The 25650-nt window shown below is 33.9% G+C and overlaps 1 protein-coding gene across 2 annotated transcripts in view; it reads right to left on the minus strand.

Annotated features, from left to right (window-relative positions):
• Positions 1-25650, minus strand: part of drosha (ribonuclease 3 drosha) — a 57339-nt gene that overhangs the window by 27769 nt on the left and 3920 nt on the right. Inside the window, exons 1-3 of one of the 2 annotated variants that reach the window (XM_072540180.1) lie at positions 9678-9818; positions 9256-9613; positions 9012-9132 (exon numbers count right to left, since the gene is read on the minus strand). In XM_072540180.1, the coding sequence (XP_072396281.1) occupies positions 9012-9132; positions 9256-9289 (155 nt within the window). In that variant the 5' untranslated portion in view covers positions 9290-9613; positions 9678-9818. Of the gene's footprint in view, positions 1-9011; positions 9133-9255; positions 9614-9677; positions 9836-25650 lie in introns of those variants that run through there. The other variant, XM_072540179.1, reaches the window with a different exon arrangement.

Below are 25650 nucleotides of genomic sequence, written 5' to 3' on the forward strand. Positions count from 1 at the left end.
AATGCCCGTATCACTGTAGACTAAAGAGTAAAATTCCAAACACCAATTCAAACAAAGCTGAAATTCAAGAATTTTTATCAGAACATGAAATATATTTTATGGATTCTTACACAAAAAAAAAACAACTTGTAGAACTATTAAAATTAGTTAAATGTGAAAAAAATTATGTTATCGACAGTCTAGTTGAGAATTATGGCCATAAAGTATTAAGATTACCTCCTTACTATTGTGTACTGAATCCAATAAAATTGTTGCGGAATCAATTAAAAAGTAATGTGAGGAAAAATAATAATTCTCCGAAATCATTTTCGACTTTTTAAATGTAATTAAGACCGAATGTAATAATATTACAGCACATAACTGGAAAAATGTATAGAGCATGTCAGTCAAAACTAAAAAAAAAATACTTACAGTTCCACAACATTATAAATAGGGTAGTTATAGATTACCGATTTAATAGACGATACCGTAGAATGGGGTGACATTGATTCTATGAGGTGACTTTGATCGAACATGAATATTTTGTTTCAAGAGAGTATGCAACCCAAATGTTTCACCCGTTATTGTGGCGAATATCAAAAGTACACTCTCATAAATGCAATGTTGAAGTTTTTGTTTTAATTTGAAGATTTTAGATTGTGTAACTAAATTTAAACATACCGCTCTCACCATACAATTTCAGGTAATTTTGTATATGTTGCCTTAACTTATGTTTAACTGTCAATATTTTAAAATATTTAACCTAAGTTATTTCCGAGACTACTTCATGAAATTACATGATGTCTTCTCCGGGTCACTTTGATACATTTTTCGAAGTAACTTTGATATTTTATTTCTTTTTATAGTTTTCTTAATGAAATTTCAAACCGTTAATTAATTTCAGGTTTTCATCATTATCTATATGAAAAGCCAAAATGCCGCGAGTTTATAAACGAAAGTTGGGATCAAGAAGCTACAAGAACATCTCTGACGAAACTCTTGAACATGCTCTGCTTCAAATAGTAAACGGAAACTTGTCTGTTAAAGCCGCTTGAGAAAGATTCAAAATTCCGTATGGTACTTTATATAATAAATACAAAGAGAAGCATGGGAAGAAACTAGGGGGCCAAACTGCGTTGTCGGCGCTGGAGGAAAAATCAATCGTGTCCTGCATTGTCAAATGTGCCGATTGGGGATTTCCATTATAGACGTTAGATGTACAACTTTTCACTAAGAGTTATTTAGAAAGAACTGGAAGAATTATTTCTAAATTTAAAAACGGGTTAAGTCCTGGTAACGACTGGGTAACCCATTTTTTAGAGAGGCATAGTCAGCAAATTTCTGAACGACTTGCGTCTAACATTACCAGAGCTCGGGCAGGTGTCACAAAAGAAACGATAGATTCATATTTCAATAATTTAAGAACAACTCTCTCAAATTGCCCTCCATCGCACGTTTTCAATTACGATGAAACCAACGTTAGTGTTGATCCGGGGAAAATTGCTATATAGAAGAGGGACCAAATACCCAGAGCAAATCACTAATCATGGTAAAGCCACCACATCAATAATGATGTGCGGTGCTGCTGATGGCACACCACTCCCTCCTTATATAATATATCGTAGCGCACATATGTGGACATTAGGGGGTCCACAGGACTCTCCTTGTTGTAGTAGTGGATGTTGCCCAAGAGGAACTAGATATAACCGAACAAAAAATGGGTGGATGGAGGTAACTTGTTTTACAGACTGGTTTGAGACCATATTATTACCACACGCAAGAGGCTGGAAGGTAAAAAAATGATCGGTGACAACTTGGCGTCTCTCTTTTCAGATTATGTATTACAACTGGGTGAATTGCACAATATTGAATTTGCGGGCCTTCCCAGTAATTCAACACACATATGTCAGCCAGCCTTTGGATGTATCCTTTTTTGAACCCATGAGTTTCTTGGCGAAAGATTTTGACGGAATTTAAATTGCGACACCCAAAGATTACTGGTGCACCTAAAGATCAATTTCCGTCGTTATTAAAAAAATGTTTGGAATTAATGGATCAGACAATTGCAAAAACTGAGCACAAACGTGGAGACTGTGAAGAAAGTGAAATTAAGAGAGTTTTGAAGAATGGGTTCGAGGCTTGTGGCATGGTTCCTTTCGATCCAAATAAACTCTTGAGTAAAATTGCACCAATCAACCATGATGTTGATTATGTAGAACCTCTGATTAACGACAGCCTCACAAACTATCTGATGAATAAGAAATCCGAGATAGAAGTTACTAAACGTCGAAGTAAAAAAAAAACTTAATATCCAACCCGGTAAAAGTGTAAGTCGACATGTAACGGCGGATGACAGCTCCCCCGATAGCGAATTAAACAGCTATACCAGTGAAAGCGAAAATTAAATTGAAAATGAAGATTCTGTGGAGAACCAATCATATGCAGATGAGATGAATACAAAACCATATCTTGCTGAATTGAATGTTAGAACGTATGTGCTTGTAAAAATTATGTCAGGTAAACGAAAATGTATAAATTACGTATATTCCGGAAGGATACAAGAGAAATTACCTTTTGACGAACACGTCACCTCATTGACCTTAAATCACTGGATGAAATACATAAACATTTTAAAGTTGTGGAGACCGACATTTTTAATTCAAATCGTTGATATCTTAGCAATTCTGAAGACCCCATCGGTTGAAACAAATGAAAGAGCAACGAAATGCATATTTCCTGGCAGAGTTAATGTTAAAGAAAAATAACTTATTTTGTTTGCCTTTCATAATATATTCTTTTGACTTTTTTTACTATTTTATATTGTTTTACTAATTTGCTAAAATGTTTTTTACCTCAATAAAGCAATAAAGTATTAACTACTTCTAGAATCATTTATTATATACTAATTATTGTGTCTGTAGAAGCTATCAAAATCTCCCCCCAAATTAAAATTGAAATATCTAAAAATTGGCTTGATCGATTAAAAAATGGCTTGACATTGATATTACTACAGCTTTTATGCATCGGCTAAGCTATTTCAAAATGGGGTATCAAAGTGACCCCACATCAATGGGTGACTTTGATATACACTTTTTTATTTTTTATTTTTTTTTTTGAGAAAATCCTCAATATGAAAACATATACAGGGTGTTTCAAAAAAAGGTAACCCCGTCTCTAGGGTAGGTAAAAAACTGAAAAATAATTGGGGTTTGCTTAGTAAAAAATTTTTGTAACGCCATCCGTTTTCAAGATACAGGGCGTTGAAGAAAAAAAAAATTTTTTGTTTTGGAAGCTGATACATCCCATGAATTTGTTTTTATATCTGATTCTCATAGAGGGCGCTAGTTACACGGATCGTACTAAGTATTAGTCAATAAAACTTTTTTAATAGTATAATTATTAATCAAAATTTTAAGTAAACTTAAATATCATTCAATTTTACACGAAAAAGGTACTCTTGGTAAAACTCAATACTGTGTACCGTTTTCGGAATATTTTGATTTGAAAATTATGAAGTAATAATTGATGCTGGTAGTAATGATAAAGTTCTAATAGGTATACCTCTATTTTCTCCAAGTGTGCCATGGAAATCTGACATTTATTGATTGTTATGACGATAAATCAACAATAATTAGAGTTTTGAAACCTTGTTATTTGTAAAATCAAATCAAAATGTACTCAAATGTTAAATACACTGACATGTTATTAACCTTAGGCGCATGTTTAGGATGTTCTAGTGCAGCTGTGACACGTTATGCAGAAAAGTTTCCTAGAAGAAACTTACCAAGTAAAAAAACATTTAGAGCCGTTGAACGACGTTGTCGAGAAACTGGGAATGTGAGACCAAATAAAATAAATTCTGGTAGACCAAGAACAACACGAACAATTAATAAAGAAAATAATATTTTAAATTTACTTGATCAAGATCCAACAGTTAGCGTAAGGAATATAGCAAGACAAACAAATACTTCTTCAAGTACTTGGCGGATACTGAAAGAACAGCAATTACATCCTTATCATTACAGACAAGTCCAAGAGCTCTTGCCAGATAATCTACCGGTTAGAGTGGATTTTTGTGAAACATTGCAACAAAGGACAGCCCACAATCCAAATTTTTTAAAATGCATTCTTTTTACGGACGAGGCCACCTTTACGCGACAAGGTATGTTTAACTCCCATAATGCACACTACTGGTGTGATGAGAATCCACGAGTCAAAAGGGTATCACATTACCAACACTCATTTAAAGTTAATGTTTGGGCAACAACTTTAGGTAACAAATTAATAGGTTATCATATTCTACCTGGAAATTTAAATGGTGATATGTATCTTGATTTTTTAAACAATTCCTTATTCGAGATATTAGAAGATTTAACGCTGAACGAGCGAAGATATTTATTTTTTATGCACGATGGAGCTCCACCACACTTTGATAGAAGGTGTCGTAATTGGTTGAGTAATCATTTTCCGAATCGATGGATTGGTAGAGGTGCAGAAGCTCCGATTCATTGGCCTCCTCGGTCATGCGATTTTAACCCTTTGGACTACGCAGTTTGGTCGTATATTTAGGGAAAAATCTATGCTACAGAGGTAAATTCACGCCAAGAATTGGAAGAAAAAATTCAACGTCAATTTAATGACATCATAGCTGATCCCCTACCGTTTAGAAGGTTAACAGAATCTTTAGAAAAAAGAATAGACTTGTGTATTCGCGAAAACGGAGGGCATTTTGAACACTTACTGTAATTGAATTTTATTTTATGTTCTTAGTCATTAATTTAATTTTCTTCTTGTGAGTTTTGTTTAATTACTAACTATTTTATACCAGCATCAATTATTACTTCATAATTTTCAAATCAAAATATTCCCAAAACGGTACACACTATCGAGTTTTACCAAGAGTACCTTGTTCGTGTAAAATTGAATGATGTTTAAGTTTACTTGAAATTTTGAATAATAATTATACTCTTAAAAAAGTTATATTGACTAATACTTAGTACGATCCGTGTAACTAGCGCCCTCTATGAGAATCAGATATAAAAACAAATTCATGGGATGTATCAGCTTCCAAAACATATTCGTATAAAATTTCATTACAATGTTGCCAGTAGTTTCGGCAAAATCGTAAAAAATGCGTAAATTTTTTTTTCTTCAACGCCCTGTATCTTGAAAACGGATGGCGTTACAAAATTTTTTTACTAAGCAAACCCCAATTATTTTTCAGTTTTTTACCTACCCTACAGACGGGGTTACCTTTTTTTGAAACACCCTGTATATTTTAATATAACAGTATTACTTATATGTATTTTACTTTTACTTTGTGGGATTGCCGTATTTTTGATAAAATGTATCAGTATATAAGTCCGACGCTGTATACAACTATAGGACCTAGAAGATTAAATCCGAAATATCTTGCAACGAACAGTACATTGTCGAACTAAACAATAACATGAAGAAAAATACTATAAAAAAAGTCAAATATATCAAAAACTCATTGTCGATAGCTTATCTATATTTCTCAACTTTCAATAGCTTCCATTGTACACACATTCTTTGGGAAATAAAGATAATTATGAAGTCATTGGGAGAAGCGAATCAGTTTTAATCTCCATTGTCCATACAAAGAAAACATGTCTCTTTGTCGATTTGGGTACTGCCCACTACACCAAAAACTTGTTGGCAAAAACTATAAAGCTCAGTTCTATTTCATTTGCGCAAGCGGATGAAATTACCTACATCATGAAGCCGTTGCCAGTAGCTGTCGTGAATTTCAAACAGGGTATGACTCTTAGTGTGCAAGTAAAAAGTGAGGTGTTAAATGTAATGAACTATCATCTGAACTTAAAACATAGTGATAGCTTAACTATTACTGTGGAAAACGTTTCCAAAATGTGCGGTGTGACTGTTCGCAAAATTTATGACATCCGCGAAGAGGCCAGCAACCAGAGTCTCGAATGAAACCGGTGTGGTGTCAAGTTAAAAGGTATATGGCTTCAAACAACGTCGATTTTAAAGAAAAATGGTAGAACGGTTGATAAAAGAAGCTTACCAACGCGTATCTAAAGAGCAGTGGCTTAATTATGTGAACCACGTCACGAAAGTAGAAGAAAAAATGTTTGCAGTGGACAATTTGCACGAAGATATTGAACCGGTGATAATTAATATAAATCGATTAGTATTAATTAACGAGAAATATCTCAGATTTAATACTCATTTATTTTTTTGTACTGTTCGTACAGTACATTTCAGTTAAGATCTTCTTGTGTATTTTATGTATATATATATTTGTCGTGTCGTATAGGGTAAACTACTTGCATTTTTTTGTATATATGTATAGTCGGTTCGCTATATTTACGCGGGTTTCGGATTAACACAATTATACTAATGACTCATTGATAACCAGTTGCAGTAAACGACTTCCCAGAAAATTAGGTAAAAACTGCATTAATGGTCATATTTTAAAATAGATTAAAATAACATTAGGGTAGGTATAAATTTGTTACAATATTGCAGTTGAATTGATTCTTTGCCAGTGTTGACATTGTATGTTTGGTGGAAATATTTAAAAATGCCTAGACGTGTGATAGATGTAGATAGTCTAATTTGTAGTGTACATAAGTATTTTACGGATGAAAAAGAAAATGGCGGTCCTTTAAAATCGGTAATGTCTGTTCAACAACGCGTATGTGATGCTCTAGGAATTAGTGAAACCAAACTAAGAGGAGTATTACAAAATCGCAATAATGAACGGCAGAAAGAAGATCACCGAAAAACTCGCCTATCATTGAAAACGAAAGATATTCCAGATGGAAAAAAATTTGAAATTCGTGATACCATTTATCGAATGCGAGCCAACAAGGAACATGTGACCTTAAATACAATTCTCTCGGAATTAAAAGATAGAAAATTTGACGAAATTGGCAGAACAAGTCTATGGGTGATACATAATTTGGGTTTCAAATTTCAAAAGGAGGATAACAGAAAAGCCCTTTGTGAAAGAAGTTCTGTTGAGCATAAAAGAATTAACTTTCTAAGAAAATATTCTAAATTAAAAGAAGAAAGGGCAAATTTTATATATTTAGACGAAACATGGATATTTTCTAGGGGTGCAACCAAGAGAATATGACAAGATGATAACGTAAAGTCTATCAAACATACTGATGGAGAAGGGAAGCGACACATAATTTTACATGCAGGAGGGAAATCGGGTTTTATAGAAGGTGCTGATTTAATATTTTCATCTGAATCAAAATCAAGTGACTATCACGATAATATAAACACAGAAATGTTTGTAAAATGGTTACATGAAAAACTTCTCCCAGGTTTAAGTGAGCCCAGCGTAATTATTTTAGACAATGCACCTTACCATTCTGAAGTATTAAACAAAAGTCCAACGAATTCTTGGACTGTTAATAAAATTAAAGAATAGTTGACAAAGGAACATAGACCATTTACACAACATATTTTAAAATCAGAATTATTACGCTTGGCAAATATCCACGCAAAACCAAAAACCTTTGTTGTGGATCAGATTATTGAAAGTTACGGTCATCAAGTTTTACGTCTGCCACCGTATCATTGCCAGTTTAATCCCATCGAATATATATGGGGAATAGCAAAACAATATTATGACAACCATATTGGGCCTAACGGTTATAGCGACGACGCAGTTCAAGAAACTTGACGAAAGGCACTTTCAATTGTAACTCCAGAAGTGTGGTGCAACTGTATATTCAAGTGCGAGAAACTAATAGAAGATTGGTGGACTCGTGAAAATAAAATAAACGAAATAAGTCCAATCATAATAACAATTAATGGTGATGACAGTGATGATGATGACGATTATGATATTTTTGATGATAATGACTGATTTTCATTTTTGTTGGCAAGTTAAATTTTTTTATTTTTCATTAGAAATTCTCTCCATGGAACAAATATACATAGACCATATTTTCTGTGTGAAGTGTAATATAAAATTATTATTAGGTTTATATTAGCCACATTAGACTCCATTAATGAAGTAATTCTCCTTATTATACTGTCAATTATATAAAAGATTTTCCATTATTATTTAATTAAAAAAAGTTATGGATTATTTTTCATTTCATTTGACCAGTTGATATTTCCCCAAAGAGCAGGTAATTAAAACTGGGTACTTACAATAAAATTTTTAATCCGAAACCCGCGTAAATATAGCGAACCGACTTTATATAAGTATTTATGAGATATTAGATATTTTATGTGTAAAGGCATTTTTTATACAATTAATTTGTTTTTTTGTTTATTATCTTATTTAGCTTAGTTAAATTATTGAGTAAAGATTTTTTAAACGAAGCGCATACGGTCCTGATTTCTCAGTCTATCGCCAAACTACCACACACCTACCACTGTGCCGACATGAGCGGCATCGCTGCGCGCCGTAAGACCAACACTGCATGCTAACTGTGGCGTCTACTATAGTTAGTAATATAGATGTACTCTTCGTATATTTCACATTGGTATTCATCGTCTTGATCTACCTTGTTTTCAATGGGACCTAAATGTTAAGCAAACGTGCTTTTGGAATTTTAAACAACGTGGTTTGTATTACTTGTTGGAGAGCGGCTGCCCGAATTTAAGCATACCATTCTTAATACATCGTTGCCTCCACAACCTCTTTTCACAAGATGGTTTGGAAGTGACTACAGACTGGTTTATTATTAAAAAAAAAATCTGCAATTAAAGATTTAATAATGAAAAGAACTGGATGATGAGGGCTCGAGTTACATACCAGTAACTAAAAGATTATTAGAATTTAAAGTACTGCCAACACAGTTACTGTATTTGCACACTATGAAGACGTACAAAAATTTTGAAACATGTTATTATTAATTGTTTTTATGCTGGTTACGGGAATAATGAAAATTGCAAAAAATGTAATGTAACTATTAAGTATAAGATTAGTTACTTACTTACTGATGTTTTTCAAATAAAAAATATGTTAATGTGAAATGATGTAATATGTAAATAGTTATTGGAGATGGTTTACAAACCTTTTAATTGAAGGACTCCTGTACCTCGAATGTCCTCTAGATGGCGTTCTAGATCTTCGTCGTCGCTTGTATTCATAACTGCGGCTTCTACTTCTACGTCTTTGGCTGTATCTAGATCGCCCTAAAAATATAATATACAGCCATAAAAAACCGTAGTTAAGGTTTGCCTTCAAATCACTTATTTACAAGACTTGCTCCTAGTATAGTTACCAGCACTTTGCACTGAACCACGTCGCCTTCTTACCCTTGTTCAGCCTTTCTCCATACCCAAACTTCATCACCAAAAGAATTCACCAACAAAGACAATGTTATTCCATTCAAAAAGTTCAGCTATTCTCTGCACCAAGCAGTCGATTGTTCTGCAATTGACCTTGTGGACGTGAGGCGGTCCCGTAAAGACAAACGCCCTGACACGCCCTGTATCTCTCGCTCTTTGTGTATGACCTGCCTGATTCCATGCCAGACAACAAACCACCAAAGTATTGATACTGCTGTGTAACTTCGTAGCTATTTCTCTAAAGGACATATCGGCCTTACGCAATCCCACTATTTGCCTCCTATCAAATTCACTAAGTTGTTGAAAATTTGCTCGTCTTCTTAGTCTAGGCATAATTAACAGATTAAAGTAGCTGTTTACAACGTATTGTAATCATTGTTCCTACTTACCACGTGATCTGGACCTAGTACGTGATCTGGAAGATCTGGAACGACTCCTATCTCTGGAATAACGTCTCTTTTTATCAACACTTCGTTTTCTACTATAGCGGCTCCTATCTCTGCTGCGGGATCTTCTATATTTAATAGGCGATGGAGACCTATATTTTCTAAAATAGATAATAGCAACGATTTTACTTGCAAAAAGTGAGCAAATGTGAAATAGATGCTAGAAATGAACATGAATATATATATATATATATATATATATATATATATATATATATATATATATATATATATACATAGAGATTACTGCCTCAAAAACCGGCAAAATAACGTAAGATAGAAAACATAATACGTTGTGAAATAAATAGTGATGAAACTAGTAGAAGTGGGAAATTATCTATAATTTACATTTTAATGGAAATATAGAAACCTATAATTTACATTTTAATGGGAATAAGCCACAATTAAAGGTGACACTCGTGTGGGATTCGAATCCTGAGCGTCCGCGTGAAAGTACGATATCCTCACCACTAAACCATCAAGCTACGATAATTCTATATTGACAAGAGTGTATGCGACGTCTCAAATCATAGAAGAAATTATTCTTGATAAATAATTTAATTTTGTGTTAAAAAATTAGTTCAATCAGTTTTTACTTTATGCGAAATTGAAAAATGTTAATGTTCGACGTCATACATAATAATATTATGATTGAAGTCAACTAGCTCATAATCGATTGTCCTAATGTAATGTAAATTAGAGGTTTCTATCAAGAATTTCCCACTTCTACTAGTTTCATCTCTTTTTATTTCACAAAGTATTATGTTTTCTATCTTTTTCCGGTTATTTTGCCGGTTCTTAAGGAACTCATCCCTGTATACAGGGTGTCCCAGACTAATTTACCCACGCTATATCTCATTAAACTAATAGAGATTTTCAAATGGGACGAAAAGTGATCTATTCTACTTGTAATACACTTTAATATAGCAAAGAAAAAATCATCCCTTAAATATTCATCCCTTAGTTACAACTCCTAACTTTAATTTTTCTAATAGCACCCTGTATATTTTTTTATAGTTTTGGATGTGGTCTTCTATCGTCTATTCAACAGATTTATTAAAAATAAAATCGGTTTGCAAATAATCAAGAAATCAATTTATTTTTTATTTTTGTTAATTAAGTCCAAGGCTTAATTATCCAGGCTATATTTCTTAACAAAATAGAGATTTTTGAAAGGGACAAAAACTGGTCTATTCCATTTGTAATACACTTTAATATGGCGAAGAAAACATCATCCTCTAAATATTCATCTCTTAGTTACAACCCCTAACTTAAATTTGTTAATGGCACCCTGTACATTTTTTATAGTTTTGTATGTGGTCTTCTATCGTCTATTCAATCGATTTTTTAAAAATAAAATGGGTTTGTAAGGTATCAAGAAAATATCAGTTTATTTTTTATTTATGTTAAATTAATCAAGATAGCCTTAAAAAATAGAAGAAAAAAGAAATATTATGCTATTATTACTGAAAATTTTACTATTTTAACTACATAGTATAACTTCTTACGTGCGTACGAAGTACACACTCTTTTTATTTAAACATTATTTTTAATTTTCCAAAATTTGGTCTTTGTAGGAGCATACGTTATCTTCCAGTATGCAAAATTAAGTGGGCGAAAATTAACAAAAAAATCTCTTATAATAAAGTCACAATATTTGAAAAATTTTTGCGGTTATTTTACGTCTTGGATATTATCCTTAACTCAGGTTGCCATGATGTGATCTGTCAATTCAACAATTATTTTTTTTTGACGTTTGGTATTAGACCAGTAATAATTATATTTGTAGTAATTCTGTATCTATAACATTTCAATATGCCTTATTTATTTTCGCTTGACGAATACGTTGATATCATTTTGATTTATGGAGAATGCCTAAAAAATAGGAGAATTTCCCGACAATTATATCAAGCAAGGTTTCCAACTCGAAACATTCCAAGCGAAGAAACCTTTAAGAATTTGTAACGCTCACTTAGACAGGGACATTTTCCTAATAATAAAAGAGGTACAATTGAACGCACAGTAAGATGTAACCAAAACTTTATTAATGTACTAGCATATGTTAATTTTAATCCCAAGGTGTCTGTTAGAACCCTCGCCAGTGAATGTGGCATTCCAAAAAGTTCTGTGCATAGAATTCTCAAAAATTTTAAGTCCCATCCTTTTAAAGTGCACCTAGTTCAAGGATTACAGCCTGGTGATGACCAAAGACTAAATATATTTTATAAATAAAGATAAATTTTATCGTATAGCTGTAACGAACGTGCTTAAGACAATTTAATCTTGACATTCAATATTTCAATGTCAATGTCATTTTTTATGCAAAATCTTTTAAATTCTGTAAGTGTTTTAAAATGTATTTGTACGCCATTTTTTGTAATGTTCAAATTGTTTTAGTTTACTCCTGAAGAAGCTGTTAAATAAATGGCGAAATATTGAGTAATTAAGAAAAAGATTTTCATTACAGACCACTTTACCCGATAATTTGAACGTATTTATAAATTATTTTTTGGTCGAAATAATCATTTATAATATATATATATATATATATATATATATATATATATATATATATATATATATATATATATATATATATATTGTTATGATATGTAAAATCGAGAAAAATATTGGTTTGTTTAAAATATTTCAAAGTTCAAAAAAACATTAAAATAATTCAGAAAGAATAACCAACAAACATTTCGAAGAAGGAAAGTTTTTAAATTCTTGGATTACCTGTACTAAACAAAATGTAAGCTATACATAAATTATTTCTTTGTTATACTTGAGTGACCCGCATAATTTTAAGTGAAATCCAAAGACAATTAAACCGGGTTTTCCAAATACATTAAAGCAGTGATTAAAGACAATAGAAGAGATTTTAGAAAGAGGTTTTTGTTAGTTTTTAAGAATTATAGAAAAATATTATTTGTAAATAAGTTTTAGGAAATTTTATAATTATAGGTAAAAATTTGTTTGTTATCGAAATGAAAAAATGGGGGAATTGTGACGAGTTTTGATTGGCGGAGATTGAAAAAGGTGGGATAGGTATGTAGGAATGAAAGTTTAGCTAGATTTAGGAGAGAGAAAAGATAATCAGTTGGTTTTCCAAGTCTGTAAGACGAACAGTGATTGTTCTCTGGCGGTTCCCGAAATGTAGCAAGCAGTAGTGTTGAATGTCTAGAATGAATTCAAAATATCTAGAATACAAATATTCTACCGAACAGCTGGTAGAAATGATCAGCAGACATTTTGAGGAAACGTTGGAAGATCACGTGATTTTGAGAAACTATCAAGATATTGATAGTTTGTGCCAATTCCTTCAATTAAAAGAAGCGAAAAGAAAAGAAATGAGAAATAGAAGACAACATGACCAATATAATGGACCGGAAAGAAGGTATTCATCAAATTATGACCAGAGAAACCGACATACCAGATCAACAAACGAATATCGGCCGAGAAATTACAATAATTACAATAGACAACAAAATTACGATAACAGGAATGACACACAACATAGAACATATGAAAATCATAACAGGAATAGAGATGCACAAAATCCTCCAAATAGGAATACTAACGAACAAAGGGACGATAGAAATAACCAGAGCTTCCAACAACAAAATAGAAGGGAGATGAATCATGTAGCAATAGGAAACGAAAGACAAATTTCTAATTCTAATCTAATATTTTTAGATGCATTTATAAAACATAAAGCGATTAAAATTGTGATTGATTCTGGCTCGGAGATATCGCTAATCAATAAAAAACTAGTAAAAGAATTAAATTTGGACAGGTTTGTGTATAAGATTCCTAGGGTTGATTTAGTGGGTGCAAACAATAAAAATTTGACGACAGTAAACGAAGGTTTGGGAGTACAGATAAGAGTGGGAAACAAATTCCATATTATGAAATGTGTGGTGATTGAAGATTTAAATCATGATATGATAGCAGGAATTGATGAATTGAGGAAAAAAGATATCACCATAAATTTTTCGGAAAATAAACTGGAAATCAGAGCAGAACCAGACAACACAGGAGAAGAAAAGCAAACAGATAGGAAAACAAATTCTGGAAGGATCAATGCACAGGAAAAACGCAAAGAAATCGATATGACTGTAGAGGATAAACCGAAAATACAAGAACAAGATCTAACAGAAGAGAAAAAGAGAAGGAAGAAAAAGAAGAAGAGTTCGAAAAGAAAGCAGGAAAATAAGATGGAGACCAGAGAAAAACAGGAAATAGAAGGTACAGAAGAATTGTTGGCAACCGACGATAAAACAGAATGGAAGCAGGAAGAAAAAGAAGGTATCATCAGAGAAATGAAAGGAATAGAAACATGGTGCTCGGAATACCAAAGGGAATTAGAGGATAAAAAGAAAACAGAAGAAAAAAGGGCACTGATGGACGAGAATCCAGAATTTTGTGAAGAAGTATTATGGACAGTGAACACATGTGAACAAAAGGAGGATGAAAGAAAAATAAATTGTGGAGAAAACATGGGAAAGAAAATAGAGAAGATTTTAGGAAACCATGGAGATCTTGTTAATGAAGTAAACCGAGTGGCTAAAAATTATGAACTTTCTTTTAAGGGAAAATACTTGGAAAAATTTAAAACGAAAATATATCCAATTACGTATAAAGACAGGCAATATACGGGGTATTTTAACATTCACGACATTTATCAGTATCATAAGTAGATTTTAATAACATAGTGAAATAATTTGATCCTAGAAAACTTTTGTCATTTTTAAAATTTAACAAAGAGTTTTCGGCAGATCAAATGGCGGGGATTTGTTATGATATGTAAAATCGAGAAAAATATTGGTTTGTTTAAAATATTTCAAAGTTCAAAAAAACATTAAAATAATTCAGAAAGAATAACCAACAAACATTTCGAAGAAGGAAAGTTTTTAAATTCTTGGATTACCTGTACTAAACAAAATGTAAGCTATACATAAATTATTTCTTTGTTATACTTGAGTGACCCGCATAATTTTAAGTGAAATCCAAAGACAATTGAACCGGGTTTTCCAAATACATTAAAGCAGTGATTAAAGACAATAGAAGATATTTTAGAAAGAGGTTTTTGTTAGTTTTTAAGAATTATAGAAAAATATTATTTGTAAATAAGTTTTAGGAAATTTTATAATTATAGGTAAAAATTTGTTTGTTATCGAAATGAAAAAATGGGGGAATTGTGACGAGTTTTGATTGGCGGAGATTGAAAAAGGTGGGATAGGTATGTAGGAATGAAAGTTTAGCTAGATTTAGGAGAGAGAAAAGATAATCAGTTGGTTTTCCAAGTCTGTAAGACGAACAGTGATTGTTCTCTGGCGGTTCCCGAAATGTAGCAAGCAGTAGTGTTGAATGTTAGTGAGTTTTTGTGGAGTTAGTGTATCTGACAGAAGCTGAAACAGCAAAATATTGTAAGTCATATTTCTCTACTTATATTCCAAGAGTCACTGTTCAGGCCAACGAGAGATTCAGTTTATCGTAAAGAGAAGATATTCCAAGAGTCATTTTTCACTCGGGCCAACGAGAGATTCAGTTTATCGAGAGGAGAAAGGCTATCATAATTTGAATGATTTGTGCTTTTGAAGGAGATCATTAAGGACGATATACTTGCAACAATCTGTTGTAAGATTGCTGATTACATAGGGAGCGGTTGAGAGGAGATAATATAGTCTACAAGGAACAAGGATTTGGACCACTCATCATCAGAGAGAGATATTTTTGTTTTCTGCAGTTTTTTCTTTTATTGATAACACAATTTTACACTTAATTTAGAAAGGATATAAATATTTTGATTAGGAGAGTTAGAATAGTTTGGGATTTTGAGATTTCAATTAATATTGTTTGTACCATTAATTTTGATTGTTCACGTACGTAGAACAAAATTTTGAGAATCATTATATGAGATTTGTTTATTGAAAACTTTTGAGTGTGAATTATTTCATTATTTTTATTTCAATATATAGTGTTAGATCATATGTGTTTTTTATTATTCCGGTATTCTTTGGACCTTACCTTTCACATGTAATAGCATAGATATTGAAGCACGAATTTAACCCTGAGATAAAAGAATTAAAAATTGTGATAGAGTCATAATCATATCATTTAAATAATTTTAATTAATCAAAAAAATTAATTAGCTAATTATTGCTTGGCGCACCAAGACTTTAAATATCACAATAACATATATATATATATATATATATATATATATATATATATAACAAGCGAGTCTTCTACAGCTGGCGCCGCTTCTCGCATCCTAATTTCCAGCGTTTTCTGTCGAAGCAATCTTCAGTTGTTAGATCTCTGGCAGTCATTGCATCGTCGACATCGTCTCTCCAGGATCGTCTTGGTCTACCTCGTTTTCTTCTACTTTGCGGAGTCCATTCTTCTATTTTTTTGGCCATCTATTTTCAGGCATTCTCTGCAGGTGTCCATACCAGTTGTCTTTTGGCTTCGATTGTGTGTATTATGTCTAGATCGATTTCCATTTCTCTCCGAATATCTTTGTTTCTCACCCTATCAAGTCTAGTGAGCTGGCAACATCGTCTCCAGTAGTTCATTTCCATGGCATTTTTGATTGGTTTCTTTGGTTTATTTCCCAGAGTTCGGCGCCGTACAGCCCAATACTTTCTATTATTGTTTTATAAATTCTTCTTTTATTTTCTTTTGTTATTTTTTTATTCCATAATAGTCCGTGTATCTGTCTGGTGGCTGATCTTGCTTGGCCAATCCTGGAGTGTATTTCTTCGCTACTTCCTGCTTTTGATGTTATTTGGACTCACATGTATTTAAAATTATCTTTTGGTTTTATAGTTCCCGTTTAGATTTGTAGACTTTCTGGTTTTTCTCCTACAACTAAATACTCAGTTTTTTGTATATTAATTGTGAGGCCCCATTTGGTATACTCATCTTCCAGTTTGCTAAGCATGTAGCCTACATCACTCTCGTCTTCAGCTAGAATGGCTTGGTCGTCAGCGAAGTGTATCGTGTACAATCTACCATCTCCGATTGGGATGCCCATATTGCAGCACTTTCTTCTCCACACTGAGAGTACCTCATTTAGATATATTTTGAAGAGTGTAGGTGCTATGCAGCAGCCTTGCTTTAGGCCCTTACTAATAGGAATTTCTCTAGTTAATCTATTTCCAGTTTTAATGTTTGCCGTCATATTTTTGTAGAGCTGTTGTACTGCTTGTATATTTTTTTTGCTTATTCCTTGTTTTTCCATTGCTACCCAAAGCATTGAAAGCGGTACACTATCGTATGCCTTTGTCAGATCTATAAAGACTATGAGTTGAAAGGTTGTGGGCTAATATTTTCTCGATAACTTGCTTTAGAGAGAATATACTGTCCATACAGGATCTGCCTGCACGAAAGCCATTCTGTTCTTCAACATCTGTCATCTCTTTTTCAATTTTGTTTTTTATTATTTTTCTATAGTCTTGAGAGTGAATTTATGACACTTAGTCCCCTGTAGTTTGAACAATTCTTTCTATCTCCTCTTTTGTAGATGTTGTTAATATGTGCTTTTGTTCACTCCGGTGGTAAGTCGTGTCCATTATAAAATAAGGTGAAGACATACGCCAGTAATTCCCGTAATACTTGTGGGCTATGTTTTAATAATTAATTTGGTATACCTTGTGGTCCGCATGACTTCCGATTTTTTAGAGTTTGTATTGCATTGTCCACTTCCTGTACTGTTATTTCATCGTCTTCACTGAATTCCAGTTCATATGTTGTTGTACTGATGTTCGTGAATTGAGGTCTTGTTTCAGTCAAAAGTTGTGAGTAGTGTTCGATCCAAGATCTTTCTTCTATTAAATCTATTCTACTCGTTTCTTTTCTGTTTGTTCTCAGATTTTTTACCGTTTTCCATGTTTCTGGAATAACTCAATCAGTCGCAGTCCGTTGGCGTCAAGAATCAGAAAATTGTATTCATGTTGCAGCTGAAAATAAGAAAACAACTACCAAATCAAGAACGGCAAATTTAAAGCATCCAAAAGGGTTTCTATCAGACTTTTTAACAACTTTACCTAAGCTCGAATCGCATTACTGCCGTGCTTCATCTTCACGATTATACTTAGAGCCTATTTAAAAAAAAAAAATTATGTATATTCAGCATACAAGGTAAAATGTCAACGACTTTTAATAAAAAGTTTGAGCCGCACTATGTTTCAGTCGGAAATGGAAAATCAAAAAATATCCATCCATCGCCCTAAAAAGGATCTTTGCGATACATGTATGGGCCACGAAATTGGAAATATAAGTGAAGAAGAGTACAATAAACACCAACAAGAGAAAGAAGCTTCTATAAATGAAAAAAGAAAAGATAAAGATGAATGCATGAAAAATAAAAATATCGTAAGTCAGTCGTGTCCATTATAGAATAAGGTGAAGACATACGCCAGTAATTCCCGTAATACTTGTGGGCTATGATTTAATAATTCATTTGGTATACCTTGTGGTCCGCATGACTTCCGATTTTTTAGAGTTTGTATTGCATTGTCCACTTCCTGTACTGTTATTTCATCGTCTTCACTGAATTCCAGTTCATATGTTGTTGTACTGATGTTCGTGAATTGAGGTCTTGTTTCAGTCAAAAGTTGTGAGTAGTGTTCGATCCAAGATCTTTCTTCTATTAAATCTATTCTACTCGTTTCTTTTCTGTTTGTTCTCAGATTTTTTACCGTTTTCCATGCTTCTCTTGATCTTGTTGGAAATTCATAACACAGGAAATATTTAACAAATTCATTACTTTCAGTAAATACAAATACAATTTTTACAGATTACACATAAGTTTAAACTCGTATTATTAATTTGTATTTACAAAAATTAATGTCTACGTTACAGTCAGTTTCACTCTGTGAGTGCGATGCACCTGCACATACCGTGGTTAGTGTATTTGCACTTTATAGTACTGAAATCGGATTATTTGGGCGGCATCACGAATTTTTTAGAAGTATAAACAATTTTTTGGCTTATAAACAAATAGAATATATTTGTAATGGTTTATTCCCATCCAAATATTTGAGCAAAATCATTAGGTTTTTATTCTTACAATACAATTCTTTATTGATTGTAGTTCATTTAAGTCAGAACGCGCAGACAAACAAACACCGCATTAAAGAAAAGATTTATTTTACATGTATCATTGATATAAATTACGTGATTTTTAAATACAATATGTAATAAAAATTAAGTAGTATAAACATCGTTAGTTTTCGTACACAGTTCTCCGATCTCAAAAACTTTTAGCCGTACCTGCATCACAACTAACCGTTGTAAATTCAAATATTGGACATACGACAGATGACATGTAACAGATATGGAACAGGTGACAGGGAACATTGTTGCTAAGTGAGGTTTGACAAATTGATGGATTTCTAACATGTTTTAGATACAATAGAGCCTAAAATGACGTAACCTTTGACAAAACTATGTGTATTATTGATTAAGAATAATTTAATCTACTCTTATTTGCCAACGAGAAGCCTTGCAAAACTTTGTTCATGAATGATAAACCCTACAAAACTAGTAGAAGAGGTATAGATGACAGATGTCCACATACTGAATGATTTGTGGATGCAATGGGAATGAAACTCAACGTCAAGTTTACAAAGACTAACAAATTTCAGAGCCATGAGGAAAATATTTGTGGAAATTTACAAATTTGCCTGCAAAAACAAGTCTAACATCATGTTATAATAAAGGTGATGGATTCTGGTGCCCACTATAACCTAACCACAGATTGTGAGTGGAAGAGAGAAATAGCGATACAGCAATTCTGAATAACTTAAACGGCTGGTCGTGCAGATATTCAGACAACAAATTTTGCACTTATATAACAGAAACTCAAAAAGATAAAACAAAGCTAATAGTCGCCAACTTGAAGGAGAAGTTTGATTACGACGACATTTAAAACAGACTGTCCCATTCAACAGCATTCTGGAACACCTCATCCTCTAACCATAGATAGTAGTTCTTTTGAAAACTTTCGGAAAAATCTAGCTCGTGTCCCAAGACGCTAGTCAGGTTATTATCGACAGGCTCCAAGTCTAGATCTGCTTCCAAACTCTTAACATATCTGCGATTGTTGAATTTGTCAACAGCAGTCCGCAAAGTGATTTCTTCCGACTGGTAGTCCCAAGGTTTGGCGTCCAAGAAGTTACCGAACGCCCAATCGTCGTTCAAGTGATGTCTCACTTTCTGGTAGATCAAACTAACGGTCTTCAAGTTCGACTTTCGCCAATTCCTTCCCAAGTACTTCGTCTGCATCTTCAGCAGCTTAAGTACGTAGAGTTGAGACATTCCGTGGCGAACTTTTAGAATTCTTTTAAGAATCGGGGCAGATTTAAACACAACCAAGACCATTATCCTAGAATTCTTCCATTTACAAAGCTTGTTAAGTACTCTGAGCAAATTGATGCTAGAGAAAACGTTCCTCCAGCAATATTTAGTATCGCAGCGTATCTCTATGCTGGAACTGAGTTCGATTCCATCTCCCAAAACGCACGAAGGAAAATCGAAGACGGGAATATCGTTACCGGCTTTTATGTAATTCATTATTTCTTGATTGTGGAATTTAAGGATGAGAGGGATACAGTTGGCAAACACCAGATGTTGGGACATAAACTCAAATTGATAGATATGATTTCGTTTGAAGTGTTTCAAAAGGAGAACCAATATTCCTGATACAGCTTTGACTATAATTTCCTTGTGTCTATTTACATCGATGCCTAGCTTTAACGATTGGAAATTGGTCAGAGGCATTTCTTTTGGTAAAATATCACCCAGGATGTTAATAGAGTCCGTGCTGCTTTTAGCTCTAGACATGGTGGCTAAAAGAATTTTCAACAGACAAATCATGTATTGTGGCAAATTGGGGAAAATAGACTGGTACAGTATCTCAACCGGCGAAAGATCTATGTCGTCTTTAGTAGTTAGAGGATTCCTATTAATTTCTTCTTCTCTTTGTATCTGCAATTCTGCTACCGACGTGTAAACGTGCTCTTTTAAGGTATTAATACTTTCGTGTATGGGTTTAGGCAAACCAAAGATAGTCGTATCGTCGCCCTCTAAGCTGTACCCCAGAAACTTCTCCCTGGCCATATTTAGAAACATATCCACCTCAATCTTGTGCACTTTCGGCTTCCACGGCAGCTTTGAATATCTAGAAGAGTCCATAACATAATGAGAATCAAAAGGTTTTGAAGAGTTGTTGTATTTCATGTACGTCTGATCTCCTTCGGTGGATTCCATATCGAACGGCTCAAAATCTTCTAAACTACTTTGTTTTATGAGACTTCTTTTTCTTCTTTGGTTCTGGTCCTCGAGAAGATCAGGGGGGAATGTAGGAGGTGAAGACGGCCTCATTTGGCTAACTATTTCGTCTGAATCTTCGTTTAGTGGCTGTAATCCATACTTTTTTCTGGTTTCTAATTTCAAAGCGTTTACTTCCTTAATTCCGCCCAAGGTAACCAAAATCAACTTCCACAACAACAGCAGGATCTTTTTAATAGGGAAATGCGACGAAGATCCAGCGCAGAATTTAGTTAACATGTTAAACAGTTTCGTTATCAATAGATCTTCAGAGTTCATTAAGTCTGCACAGAACGCTTTATACAGATCGGGATAGTTATCTTTCTCGCTTCTAAGTACTTCGACTATGGTGTATAATACGGAAAGAATTATTCTTAGATCTTCGGAATCGCTCATGCATATGGAAGACCTATTGATAGACACGTCGTTGTTGTCTACCTCCAAGTTTAACAGATCTACGAAAGCATTGAAAGTACCTAGCTGATACAGCAAGATACAGTTCTCTTTAGCGTATTTGATTTGATCGGTATCGCTCTGGATGCCTAGCCAACTCCCTTGAGCGATATACAAGATGCACCTAGCGCCCTTCATCCGCTTTACTTTGTCGCTAAGCTCCAACTGATCGAGAATCTTTAGAACCACCGACCGTCGCTTGCTGTTGTTGAGCTGTCTCCATAATTGCGGCGTGTCGTACTCTTTCAGCTGGTCTTCGAACGAGGACAGGTTTAGATGGAGGTCTTCGTGCTCTGTGTAGCTGTACAACTCAGCTATTTCGTTTGCATGTATGTCACAATCGTCATAGACAAAATCCAAGTCTTCTGTGGCTTCGAGATAGTTGTTACGCATCGAGGGCGCCGATGGCGCGAAGTCTTTTGTGGAGAGACCATTGCCGTTGGAGTCCATGCTGTGTACAAAAATCAGTCTTACACTTCGTTTGTCTTATTTTTGTCATAATGGGCGTTCGATTTAAAGGCTTGAGTATTTTAGTTTCTATTTGTTTATTATTTCTTTAAAGTTTTAACATGCATTATCCATTAAGAGTTATTGTTAGTTGACAAATTGTAATTTGTCTATTTTTTTCCTCTTTAAATAGATATTTTAAATTAAATTATATCAAACACATTACGATGCCCTGTACACACACAAACATTTTATGCTGAAGTGTGTACAGCGGTACAATGATAAATTTGATACACGCGGCATCGAATTGCATATCGAAAAAGAAACATACTTGTTGTTTTTAATTTATTGTAGGAATTGATTATAAATGGGGATTGACTCCGATTTGAGACGTAGACTTTTAAAATTTGTAGGTAGCTTACGCATTAATCATTGCTTTGTGACATTGCGTCGTAAGTTTTTAATAGCAATACATTACTTTTTACGCATACCTAGTAGTAAAATCGATTGCATATTATTTTTCCATCATCGTTCGTGAACAACGGACATTGAATTTGAAAATTGAATTTTACATTGGTCCTTTGAGCAAAATAGCAGTAATAGGGCGTTACAATATCTTACAGCTTCAAAGTGGACGAACTATATTATCGACCTGAATAGCTATTGCCCAGTTCCGTACAAAATCAACAATCATCTTCGAAGTGTGGAAAAATGTCATTCTATATGTCTAAATATGACATTTTATGATATAACAACCAAAAAAACTTGTCAATTAGTTCCCTTATATATAACTGTTTGGTTGTGCAAATACTACACTATGGACATGACATTTTTAAAACAGATATATTTACTTATTATCTATCAAATTTGTATTATGTTATTTGAACCAGGTTTTTGTAATTCTCTAGTATATAATTCTATATACAGCAGGGCCTGGCTAATCCGGACTCCTTCTTGTTCGGTGATCGCTGTAATCCGGCCGGGCAATGTGGTTCGCGCGCAGGTGTAGGCGAGGGGCTGCCGCGAGCCAACCTGTCGTCAGTCTTTTGTTTATCGCCTTTCGTCCTTTCGTTTTGGTACAGTGTCAATTTAGCGCGCTCGGTAACATCATGGCGCCGCCATGTAAACATTCAACATTAACAATAAAAGATAAATTATAGAAATGTTAGATAAAGGTGACAGCTATCCTATGATTGCTAGGAGGTTTGGTATAGGCAGGTAAACTGGGCGACATAAAGAAAAACAAGGACAAAATCTTAAAGTTTGTAAACTTAACAGAACTTGTTCTCGGTGTACGAAAAACACTGAAGAAATCGGAAAATCCCGTTTTAAAAGATGCTTAAGATAGTAACAGAGGAACAAGTGAACAATGCTGACGAATCGAAACGATGAGATGTCGGCTTCCGGAAGGAAGATTATGAAAATGAGAGTGACATTCATGCCTTGTACAAATGGGGCTGGAACCCATAAACTTACAATTGCTTGTTGTTCGAAAATCAAAAAACCCACGGGCATTTAAATCAACACGTCTTCCTGTCTGATATCGTGCACAAAAAAATGCTTGGTTTACAAAAGACTTGTTTCTTGAGTGGTCTGGGAGTCTGGTTGTCGGAAGGACTAAGGTTCGGAGTACACATCCAAAAGACGGTAGAGAAGGCGAACCGAAATCTGGAGGCGTTGATAAGGCTGATGCCAAACATTGGAGGCCCAGGTAGCACCAAAAGAAAGGTGCTATCTGGAGTTTTCCAGTCGGTGGTAACCTACGCTGCCCCCGTGTGGTATTGAACACTGTGAAATACGCTAACGTGATGGAGACTTCGAAAAGGCGAATGCTCCTCAGGGTATCTAGAGCATATAGGACGGTTTCAAATGAGGCTCTATATGTCATTGGAGCGGTGATACCGATCGTTTTGTTGTGCAAAGAGCGAGCGAGGGTGTATGCGAGGAGGATGGATGAGAATGAGAGAGAAAGAACGATAATAGAGTGGCAGAGAGAATGGGAGAATGATAGCGGAAAGGCAAGGTGGACGAAGGAGCTTATTCCCGATCTGAGGTCGTGGAGAGAATGTAAGTTCAGAAAACTAGACTACTTCCTGGCGCAGTTTCTGACCGGACATGAGTTTTGGCACCTTCACAAATAGAATAGGCAAATCTGCCTCGGCAGACTGTACTGTTTGTGGGGTACCGGACGCTCCCGACCACATTTTTTACTGTCAGAGATGGGCAAAAGAGAGGGGAGATTTCGAGAGGCGACTGGGTTTTGGGCTGGATGAAAGAAACATCGTAAACATAATGTTGAGAGGAAAGAAAGAATGGAGAGAAGTACACTGTCTGATTTCTGAGGTGATGAAATGGAGCAGAAGGACAGAGGAGGAACTTGAACCAGGGATCTGAAATTTATAGTTATTATTATTTATTAGTTTATGGCCTAACGGCTGAAATATTTTCTGATTTACGGTAATAGGTATGGTTATTCATAAGTTTTTAGTTTTTTATTTTAGTTGTTCATTGAGTGGCAAGACCACCTCTCTGGAACTGTGGTTAAGGTTTTAGTCGGAACACAGATAATCCGGCACTACCCTGGGATCTTCTGGCCTAGTATCCTACTCAGCCGAAAGATGCCACGGTGTCTTGCTCCATGAAGTTAGATGTCCAAAAAAGATTTCCCCCACTGTTTCCTGCTAGAATTCAATGTAGACCTTCTTAGGCTCTTACTGGAATCTGGCAATGCAGCAATTAAAATTTTAAAAAAAGTTGATGCAAACAACCCTCTTTAGAGTTATTTTTGGGTATAAAAGAAAAAAAGGATTCAAAATTTGGTATCAGCTGAATTTGAAATGTAAATCTGAACTGATCTGTAGTACCTAAATCTTTTGTACTTAAAAATCTCCATGTTGAAAGTGTTTGATGTTTCAGCAGAATTATTTTCAACATCTTCACAAAAAAAAAACATAAAACACCATAGTTATAATATCTCTTCTCAGTTGATTTGTCTTTCAAATTCACTATAATTATTTCAAAGTTAATTACTATTTAAATGGGAATAAGCCACAATTAAAGGTTAAAATACGTTTATTGACGTTTGAATTTCCACTTCGGAAATCGTTCTCAAAATACAAACATTAGTGAATTTACTAATGTTTGTATTTTGAGAACGATTTCCGAAGTGGAAATTGAAACGTCAATAAACATATTTTAACCTTTAATTGTGGCTTATTCCCATTTAAATAGTAATTAATTTAAAATGCCACAAGAAAATAGCTTCAGAACATTATTATTTCAAAGTTGTAACATAACTTGAGTCACAATGCGTTAAAGGATGGAAGATCTGAATACAATTTTTTTAGGGTTTTTGAAGCAATTTTAGGATCATTGTAAAGACTAATGTGGCAGTACAGTACATAAAAGAGTGGTCCAATGATACTTCCATGTGGAATAATTTGCTTAGAAAAGAGTTTTAATGTACTCACTTCTAATATAATTTCTTTTAGACAAAACGTAAAAATATACAGTATTTGGTAAATTATTTCTTATCAATTTTGACAAATGGTACTTAAAAATCAATCAGCAATGAAGATTCCACCTTTTTCACACTTACTATGGTGAGTACATTAAAACTGGTGGGCCAATGCTTAAAAAGTACCACCTGTTTAGTTGATTTCTCTTGTTATTATAA

The sequence above is a fragment of the Diabrotica undecimpunctata genome, chromosome 8 (assembly GCF_040954645.1).
Source record: "Diabrotica undecimpunctata isolate CICGRU chromosome 8, icDiaUnde3, whole genome shotgun sequence".
Classification (NCBI taxonomy): domain Eukaryota; kingdom Metazoa; phylum Arthropoda; class Insecta; order Coleoptera; family Chrysomelidae; genus Diabrotica; species Diabrotica undecimpunctata.